Source organism: Aulonocara sp. 'chitande type north' Nkhata Bay, linkage group LG5 (genome assembly GCF_057382095.1).
Source record: "Aulonocara sp. 'chitande type north' Nkhata Bay isolate Kocher_YH1m ecotype deep benthic linkage group LG5, A_spYH_male_GT1.1, whole genome shotgun sequence".
Taxonomy (NCBI): Eukaryota; Metazoa; Chordata; class Actinopteri; order Cichliformes; family Cichlidae; genus Aulonocara; species Aulonocara sp. 'chitande type north' Nkhata Bay.
The window spans coordinates 20,354,858-20,365,518 of NC_141348.1; the positions used below are offsets into that span (position 1 = coordinate 20,354,858).

General features: G+C 39.4%; 1 protein-coding gene across 3 annotated transcripts in view; it reads left to right on the forward strand.

Annotated features, from left to right (window-relative positions):
* The window catches only part of cpne5b (copine Vb), a 138,381-nt gene extending 128,625 nt beyond the window's left edge, over positions 1-9,756 (forward strand). For all 3 annotated transcript variants that reach the window (XM_086291939.1, XM_086291940.1, XM_086291941.1), the window contains 3 exons: positions 6,209-6,266; positions 6,935-7,008; positions 7,610-9,756. In XM_086291939.1, the coding sequence (XP_086148065.1) occupies positions 6,209-6,266; positions 6,935-7,008; positions 7,610-7,801 (324 nt within the window). In that variant the 3' untranslated portion in view covers positions 7,802-9,756. The remainder of the gene's footprint in view (positions 1-6,208; positions 6,267-6,934; positions 7,009-7,609) is intronic.
* The last annotated feature ends 905 nt before the right edge of the window (positions 9,757-10,661 follow it).

Below are 10,661 nucleotides of genomic sequence, written 5' to 3' on the forward strand. Positions count from 1 at the left end.
TACAAAAATCTCAACAGTCTTATTTCTGTGCCCAACTACAAACAGAAGCTGATTAAACTTTGTTCCCTTTACTCTACTCTCTCCCATTCATATTTCAACATGCTCAGTATTTCCTTTGCTTAGAGGGGACTATGTGCACTTGTTTCACTTCGGCAAAGAATGACAGCATTCACTGTTTTCTGCTGTCAGTAACAACGCTAGCACCAGTTCTTCTCTCCTCTGCTCCCTGTTTCACCATATCTGTATGCATATGTGTGGGCAGAGGGGAACATGGAGTAGAGCAGAGCAGACAGATGTAGTGGAGATTAAAAAAAATAGTTGAATTGCCAGCAGCTCATTGCTGTCGGTGCTGATAGAAGCGAGGCTAGTGCTGAGCTGAGAACTAGCAGCTCCTGCTGATAACATTACAGCTGCACCTTCTAACAAGCAAAGACAGAAGGGCTTTGACTGATTCACGGTGCCAGAGACGAAATTCACCTATACGCACCACAAGAGGTTACTTTGTTTGTCTTCATACAATCTTGTAGCAGTAAGGAGCGCAATCAAACTCATTTTTCATCAATATGGAGCAACAAAACTGGTGTAGTGTAAAATGAAGTGCAGCAATAAATGTTGTTTTTAGTTGATTTTAGGGATGATTATGCGGTTAAGTGTGCACTGATTGCATGACAAACTCAAGGTTACAGCAAGAGGGCCAGGCAGCCTGTTTCACTGTTTCTAAGCTACAATGAGCTAATCAACTGTTGGCGCTAACTTTTCATGAGGTATCAAGTAAAAGTCTACTGATTGAGAAAATTACATATAGCTCTGTTGCTCAGTACGTCCTCAAATGTCTTATTTAGTCTGACCTGCTGACTGACAATCAATGGACGTGTTAGCTGCAGCTATTCAGCTGCTCTTGGAAATAAAAATTGTTATGTCTCCGATCAGCTCTAGCATGCCCTAAAACTTCTCTGTGGTTTTCTCTTCAGTCCATAGAACAGCACTGTGGTTTAATAATGGCCGCTGCAGTACGCAGAGAAAAAGGACTGGAATCATGGCTTCGAGCAAGCCGCATGTTTAGAACTGTAATTACACGTTTAGAAACTTTCTCATCAATGATACATAGACCATTAAATTACCTTAAGGTATTCCCTTTCTATCAGTGGACTATTAATAAATACGAGATGTGAAAAGATGAAGGGCATCTGGCGTAAAAAATTTGCTAAATCAAATATGCGGAGCTCCCCGCTGTGGCGACCCCCTGTGAATAAGACAGCAGCTGAAAGTTTGGCTTATTTATACTGCCTCAGTAAATAAAGCAGCACAGCATTGTGTATTATTCCTCAGAGCTTCCCCCCCAAACTTGTCCTCACACCTTTCTTTCCCCAGCCTAAAACAGTAGGTAGCTGCTGTTCTCCCCTTTTTCTTTTCCTCCGTCTCTTCCCCTTTTCTTCCACTCCTCCTCAGCCTGCCACAGGCACAGAACACCCAGCAGACTGGATTTAAAGGGAATTTGCGACTGTTAGTCAAAACATTAGAACAGCCACACCTTCCTTTTAAGATCTTGCCTGCTGCTCTATCGCACTGCCTCCACCTCTTCTGATCTACTGATGCTTGCTGCTTCCACTGCTTGCCTTTTTACCCTCCACGGATCCCGGGCGAGGGAGGACACATGTGCTGAGGTTATATAAGCCTTTCTCATACATATTCACACTTGAAGAAAGATCTAAGAAACAGAGTGAGAGGAAGTGAGTGCCTGAGTTTATATTTGTACACATGTACGACAACTGGAGAGCAGTGTTTGCGGTATGTCTGGTTAACATGTGGACATGTGGCTTATCATGCGGGTTTATCAGTCACAACTGATTCTGCTGCATTAGAGAAATCCACCTGTCAATCACTCAGCAGCCCCCTCCTCTGCTCGGGTTGCTCTGCTGCCTCATTTTCTTTACCTCTGTGGAATCATGAGTCTCCCTCGCTCACACACACAAAGACCTGCTGTCTCGCTCCATCTTTTTCCCACTCAGAGATCTACACCTCTTTGTCTTCATCTGCACCCTCCATACTTCTGTCACCACATTCAGACTATAAAAAAAATCCTCTGCTGCCTTTGATTTCCTTCCTTTCTCATCTTCTTCTTGTTATCTGTCTGTGCTTTGTGCTCTGTCTCTTTATCGGTGCAGGGACCCAACAAAAGCACTTCACTTCACAACCATTTAACCTCCATTTTTTTTTTGCACTGTTTAGATGTTGATGCGAAATCAAGTTTATGGTGCAGAGAAATGAGCCCTGTTGAAAGAAAACTGAAGTTATGTGGATGCAGCTGCAGTTTTTTAAGTTAATTATCCTCCTGAAATGGAAGGACATAATTTGAGTTTCAGAAGTAGCGGCTGCTGGATCTCTGTAGAAAGCACAGCTAGTAAGGGAAACACAGCTCATTGCTTTTCAATGATTGTTAAAAGATTCAAATTCCTGTGGTAACAGTTCGTGTATATGACACGACCTTTTCAGCATGCGTCTGTCATGACCGGCATAATAAAGTCGAGCATATAATACACGACACCTGGGAACATATTTATCACTCAGTTTTTATTTTTGAACAAATGGGCATTTGTTTTCTGACAGACTCACAAAAAAGAGCTTTTATGTATTCAAATAAATAATCATTAAGGAAAATGAGCGTGATGTAAACTGAATGTATACCAATGAAGTAAATTTCATTAGATTTTTGCAGGTAAGTCAAATGGTTAAAAAACAGCATTTTGATGCATATAGTAGCTACTCTGACTTTATCAGCTGTATTCAGCTACATCCTTTATCTAATGTAGGTTTTTCATACTTGCATCCTGGAAGTGAAAGCACAGAGTTTAAGGTTTTCATCAACTGTCTTCGTCAGTCTTTGTATGTTTATGTGATATCGCATATTACAATCCTAAAGACGATACTCAACTGAAAACACGAACCTACTCCTGCGTTTCTCTGTAATGTAAGAGAATATTTATTATAGTGATGTTCCTTATCGTCTCCTTAACAGATGGACCAATCTCAACAAAACATTGCACGAACATCGTCACACATACAGCAATTATTAACGTGTATATGTTTTAAAAAACATTTATTATAAATCCCAGTTCTTTTTATTTTTTCATCCATGCAAATGCAATGTTAAATTCTCTATTTACGTCTATTTGTGTTTCACGGTCACCAAAATTTGCATCCAAGTGTAATTTTCTTCATGTCACTGCTGAATATGAAGAATCTGAAAAAGCACCATAGGCCAGGATAGTAGTAATAATAGGAAACAATATACAGCTAGTGGCTAGAGAGAGGGACAAAAATGAACTATAGGGCTGACCTGAATGTTTTGTGAGAGGAGTAACCTTCCCCGTAATGTATGTTTGTCACACAGGCACTGTCATGTTAGTGATCACTGTGATGCTGAGAAAACTGTATTCAATATAAAAAACATTTTGTGGGTAAAATCTGATTACATTCAGCCACATTCTTCTTAATGCAGTCAATACTAGTCTGTCAAGATGTGAATGATAGTGGGCAGCCAATGTCAGACAGTCTAGCAACATAGCTGACCATGTGTGAATGAAATGGTTATTACTCTAAACATAAATCCATAAAGCCCCTTAAGCTCATATGTGTAATTGCAATAACACAAACACTCATCAAAGCATGCACATGCCTGGCATTTGAATTTAAGAAGCACAAACAAAGTGAAGTTGCAAGTTTTGACTGACACTTTGTTTTGTTGTCTCATTAGACTGGATCTCTGCTGCAAAACAGGGTGACAGGAGGACTGCAAAAGTGGGGCATGGTGGATTGCCAGGTTATTTTTAGTGGCATTTGATGTTGAGATGTGTGTGTCTCTGGCTGCGCATACACTTACGGATATCTGCGAGTATGAGTGGGAGGACAGGCACTGACAGGAGTCGCGTTGAACACTGATAATCGCGTTGATGTGATGTGGCTGAGGTACTGAGGACACAAACTGCTCTCATCCCTGTGGGAAAAAAAGAGGTTGCCTGATTTGCCACAGTGCATTTGTCTTGTGCCAGCAAGTTTAACCCTGGTGATGTGACTGCTTTGTAAAAAATATGTGAGTCTAGGAAACCTAATTAGATGTAACAGGAGATTTTGCATTGAGCTTTCATGGTGTCATTTATGCGGAAAGGCCACTTCTAGACATAAATGGATAAAGTACAATGCTTAGAATATTAATTTATGTCTAATATTTATTTCTACAATTAAAATTATGCAACATTTCACTTTTCGTGGTTGCAAACTCCACAAAGATTGACTCCTAAGCTAGTTGGGAGAAAACATGCTGTCCAGATGAGCACTGAATAACCTTTCCCCTTTAGCAGATATTCTGATTGTGAAAATGGCATTCTAACATACAAACATCTAATATACAAATATTTGTTTGTATCACCAGAAGTTTACAAGTTGTTGCTTATATAATAAAGTATGGGGCAGCATGGTGGGGAAGCGGTTAGCACTGTTGTCTAACAGTAAGAAGTTAGCCGGGGTTAGGTTAATTGGTTACATTAATTAGGCAGCCGGCATGTCCAAGATGTTCCCCACCTCTCTTCCCATGGCAGCTGGGATAGGCTCACTCCCTCTGCCACCCTAAATGTTCTCTTTGTTACACTTGTACACTTTCATGGTACTGTGCAGATAGCTGTGTTTCCAGACTGACTCCATTGAGATTCGGGCTCTGGGAGGTTCATGCCGTTATTTGTGGAAACTTGTATGCGTGTTGTCATGCAGTGGAATAAATTTGTGACCAATAGGATGGTTCCCTAGTGATGCTGCATAATGGATGGAAGACAATGTAATGTGTCATGATAGAGCGATCCAGTGGTTAAGTGGTAAGAACCGTCACTTCAAAGCAATGAGGTTCTGGGTTAAACTTTTATGGGTGGATTTTCTATCTGGGCCTCCCTCCGGGTACTTTGGTGTCCTAATTAGTCTAAAGACATGCAATTTATTGATGATTGTAAATTGCCCACAGGGTTGTGGTCAATAAAGTGCATAGATAAAGTGATGCATGAGTCATTAAATGTGGCTAGACTATGAAAGTACTCTATAAATGCCAGTTTATTTCCAAGTGCCTTTTGGTTGCACGCTGCACATGTTTATATCTCAGCTGGATGAAGTTTGTTTTTACTTTTCATTCTTTCTTTTCATTTCTTTTCATCTACCTAAGTGAAAAATACCAGCAAATCTAATGAATGCAGGACAGCCCCGCATGTTCCACTTGTAGCTTGTGCAATTATGTGCACATTAATTGTTGACTAGACATATACACCCACAGAAGCTCTCTCACACAGACTGGTAAATTACAGCACAGTGAGAAATAATTTAGGAAATGTAGCAGCACCATATTATTTGCTGTTGTGTTCATTTATTTTCCATCTAAGGTTTGTGCCAATCTCTTCCACAGTATCAAGACTAACTGCACTCGACATGAGTCCCCAGTGTGGCCTGGGAGTGGCTGGGTGGATGAATGAGGATGGTTGCCCTAGTGACTGAGTTGGCACCTCCTCCCTCTCCCTCTTCTCCTGGTTCATAAATGCGACCATCCAGCTGTTTTCCCTTTAGTCTCAGCCAGCTTCGTAGTTTCACACTTCTGTTCGGCATTCATCCAGGCGGCAAATTCCGACATAAACGTCTACAAATATTTGTGTGAAAATAAAAAATCTGCCACTTTTAGCTATTAAAACAGCATGAGATACCAGTGTGGCATTTCAGATGACACTACTAGTGTTTTCAGTGAGTTAATCTCCATTCCTCAGTCTGACAATCAGCATTTAATGGTCCGTTGCTGAGTGAAGCCTCTACATAACAGCTGGTGTCATTCAAATGACAGAAAATTGGATTCTGAAACATCAGAAATCTGGGATAAGTTTAGGAAAAAGTATAGATATTTTGCATTAGCATCTTGTTTCATTAGCTTTTCTGACTGAGCTCTTGCTTCTTTCTCCCCCTTTTATGTTTTCTCTGAAAGTCTGTTCTTACCCAAAGGTCATTTAGCTAGTTAAAGGTTGATATAGACCTTTTCTGCTGCTGCTGCAGTCTGCTGCATGTAAAAGAGCGTGTAACTAGTACAATGTCATTATGTCACTGTAATAGGCACAAGAGGTTAGTGGTAATGGTGACAAGCTATGTGAGCTAGAAAAAATTGAGTCGTTTCATTTCTATTTCTCTGCAGGGTGCCAAGCTTCCTATGTCAATCATCATAGTCGGAGTGGGTCAGGCTGAGTTTGACGGTACGTTAGCTTTAAATTTTTACCTTTAGAATGATTGTAATTGTAAAGACCTGGTTTATTAAGGAGGTAAAGCGTTTATGTGCGTGTCAAAATAAACGTGTGATGAAAATTATTATTATTATTAAATTACATCATGCATTATCTTCTGGAGTAATGAAAGAACTGATATAGCTGTGAGACAGCCTCTATCAGCCAATCAAATCAGCCAACCAGTGTATCAGTCATTCTCCACGAATAATTGACAATTTAATTCAACTCGCAGTCTGTTATAATAAGAGCTGGTTCTAACCTCACTGGCACTAATTCTGAGAAATACCAGAGAGAAAATTACTGTACAAACTCATTTGTCTCAGTAGAGAAAGGAATGAGGAGGTGGATGCAGGCATAATTGTAGAAGAAATGGCTGGGGTTAATTGCTGGGTTTGCAGTATTTAGTGCTGATGATTCTAAATTGCACAGTCTATATTAAAGGACTTATTAGTTGATTAGACATGCAAAAAAGAACAATTATAGCTTTTACTAGTGCTAAAAGATCATATTTAAATTTGGATTTTTATCATCTGTGATAAATAAACCTTTTAGTGTCAGAACCTTTTGTCACAAAGGCAGCTGCCTCTAACCAGTTTTCACACTATGTGTGTGTGTTTGTGTGAACTTGTGTCTTCCAGCTATGGTGGAGCTGGATGGTGATGACATCAGGATCTCATCCCGGGGGAAACTGGCAGAGCGAGACATAGTTCAGGTGACTGGCCTTTACAGCATGAAACAAACTTTGGCTGTATTCATTGCACGAGTCTGAGAATCACGTTGGGGTCAAAGGTCATGGAATTTACACAGAATATCTTTTGTCAGTGAAGAGAGAGACAGAAAACAACGGTGAATTATATCCCCCCCACGAATCATTACAAGCAATAACAAAGGGTAAAAAAAAGTCTTTAAGAGTAATTTATCAGACTATAGAGGGAAAAGATGTCTTTTTGCTCGAGCACATTCATTCTCCTAAGGGAAACCATATCAGAGGATTAGTGACGGATGAGCATCCTAAAGCTTTCAGGATCCTGCAAATGTTGACTAACATAGGGGCTTAAACATGAGCCTCAGAGATTTCTCCGTGCGGTGTCCCACCCTGCTCTCCAAACCTGCTTGTGTACAGTGTCAAAAAGTATTAGGAGCTTTCCATGGATCACAACAGTTGTCCAATAAGCCCGGATGATATTATATCAGCTAGGCAAAACCATGTGCTCTTTAATAGTTTCCCACATCACACCACTCTGTATCGACAAACTTTAAATATTAAATCACTGTCATTTCAAATCATTTTTACGTCTGTTGTTTTTCCTCAGTTTGTTCCTTTCAGAGATTATATGGACCGGACAGGTAACCACGTACTAAGCATGGCACGACTTGCTAAAGATGTGCTAGCAGAGATCCCTGACCAGTTCATCTCTTACATGAAGAGCCGGGGAATCAAACCCAACCCGGCGCCACCTCCTTACACACCGCCGGGACACACACATCACCACACTCAGATCTGATGCCCTCCTCTTTGGCTTTTCACTGAGGACTGACAATAATCAGCAGCTTCTCAGAGTCCAGTGGAAACTCTCTGCCTCCTGTTTTTTTTTTTTTTTTTTTGTGCAAAAGGAGAAGGGGCACCACGAAACGGGTGTTGAATTTTGTGCTGTACACTCCAACGACTCTTGGAGTAGTACTTTCTGTTTTCCTGTGATATATTCCTCTGTTTGGTTTCTCTTGAAGAGAAACTACAAACCTTTCAGGACTCGTGGGTAAAAGCCTTTTAGGCTGTGACTGTTTCATGTCCAATATGACAGCAGGTTGGTTAAAAACGATCATGTTGTGGTTAAAACTTGTGCCTGTTTGTGGTTGTTTCTCTAAGTGTATCAGGACATGTGAACTTTAACCTGAACCTTGCTCGTCAGTCACTGGTGTGGCCTAATACAGTGAAATTTTTTAGGCACCTTTTTCCCTTCTGGAATAAGTTTTTATATTTGGGAATATTTCTGTATCTGCTGATGCAACCGTTATGAAGAAAGAAAAGCCGTAAGAGTGTCGTTTACAATTTATTACCCTGAAGATTAATCAGGCTTGTCATACCATGACACTTCACCACCTGTCCTTCAGAGATTTAGCGAGTAAATGTTTATAAGAGCATGTCATATAAGAGTTTAAGGCACATAATCCAGTATTTATTCTCAAATGTTATTCAGAGTGGCATGGACCTTTGATAGATTGTTTTAACACCATAAAAATCTACCCATTTTGAAGTGGTCAACAGTTACTTTAAGTGAGTTGGATTGAAAAGCACAACCTGACTACACACAAGTGTAAGAATTATGAAGATAAAAGGTTAACCCCACTTAATCATTCTGCTGCTATTCATTGTGTTTGAAGAAACTACAACTGAGATACTTTTGCACCACAATCAAAGGTGCATGTAACTTTCTACACACAAGTTTTAATACAGAGGCTTGTTCACCACAGGATGTGTTGCACATGAAGAGCATTAACTACAGCCTCATTTCCAAAAAAATTGGGAAGCTGCATAAACTGCTAATAAAAACAGATTGTTGTGATTTCTAAATCATTTACAGTAATCCCTAGATTTACTTGAAAGTGCTACAAACAGATAACATGTCTGTTGAAAGAGACAAATCATTTTTTTGGGGGAAAAATATTTCTTCTTTTTGAATTTCATGCCAGCAACAGTCTTCAAAAACTTTGTGTCAGCGCCAAGAAAAAAATGGGTAAGTTGTGTTGAGGCTGAGTCTTTCAGTGCGACTGCTCTTCTTCATTCTGTGTCGGCAAAGAGTTTCACAATTGAAGAAGGTCTCTCCCGGTAAATAAAAAAATATTGGGATTTCATTATCTTCCATATATAATATTGTAATGTCTGGAGAAATCTCTGTAACACAAGAACAAGGCTGACACCCAATGTTGTATGACAACCATGAAGTTCAACTGCCTCAAACGCCCTTTATTTAAAAACAGACACAATTCTGCAGAAAGAATTACAGACTGAGATCAGCAAAACTGTAAAACCCAGGAAAGATGATGTAATGCTTTGGATTAGATGTATGGTAATCCCTTTGTTTTAATATTTCCTGAGCAATCTTCAAACATTGCATCTTTCTCCTGCCTTAACAGATGCTGCATGAGCTCATAGCTAATTTGCATGCGGTTACAGAATGTAAGTACCAAGGCCATTTCTCAGTTGTTACTGCTTATCCCATATTTAAAACCTAACAAAATGTGCTTTCAATAAAAAAAGAAATGAAAGTTCAAAGAAATGCAGCTGTTAAACTGTCAGAGCGCAGTGAAGCAGAAGCAGAACACGTGACTCTGAATGTTTAAATTGCAATTTTGTACATGTTTGTCCATATAGCAGAATAGTCACACCCCTAAACATGCCCCTTTTTCTTTTTTCTTTTATATATTGCTGGCATTGAATCCAAAATACCCCCCCCCCCCCCCCCCCAAAAAAAAACAAACAAAAACAAAACAAAAACAAAAACAAACCCAAAACAAACAAACAATCACATTATTTGATATATTGTCGTTTTTTAATGGCATTAATTGCTGCATTCTGTTTTGATTTACATTTTGCACAATACCAAGTGGTTTTGGAAAAGGATGGTGATTTACTGTAATAGCTTTTAACCATTGAATCCTATAGACTTTTCTTTTTACTTATTTTGAAGTGCACCATAAATATAAAATATATAAGATCGTACATTTAAAAAAAAGTAAGTTGGAGACAAAAACGATGATCACACATTTTAACAGTATATATATGTATAAATACTATCCAGTGTTAGGTTTCCAACCTGACCTGATCTGAGTTTTAATATCTCCCGCATATTAACTGTCGAGCAATTGCTTTGATTTGCCTTATTTTTAAATAAAACAAATAATGTTATCAGCACACATGTTGATAGCAAAGGGCATTGTTTTAAATATAATCACATATTTCTGATATTCTACACTGACAACCGAGTAGTTACATAAATATGTTCCCTAACTCATTTTCCGTCCCAGTAGCCGGTTATTTTAGCCTTGATGCTATTCTTAACACGCCACCTCTGCAGCCCAGACACTTTCACTGACAGTGAAAACCTGTAAGCCCCTGGTGATCACGCATCAGCAGCCACAAAAGCTCCATCCTCATAAACTCCTCCCGAGAGATTTTCATGTAATATAGAGCCGTCCTCCCTGCGCCTTATAACAAGTATCTTCTGGCAGATAGTTCAAAAGCAGTTTCCAAAGCTTCACGATGTATTACATTTAGTGGGCAAGAAATCCTTTAATCTGTGCAAAACACTTTCAAGTTTTTGTTTTAATTTGGCTTTCTGTACAATCTTAAAACCTCTCGCATAT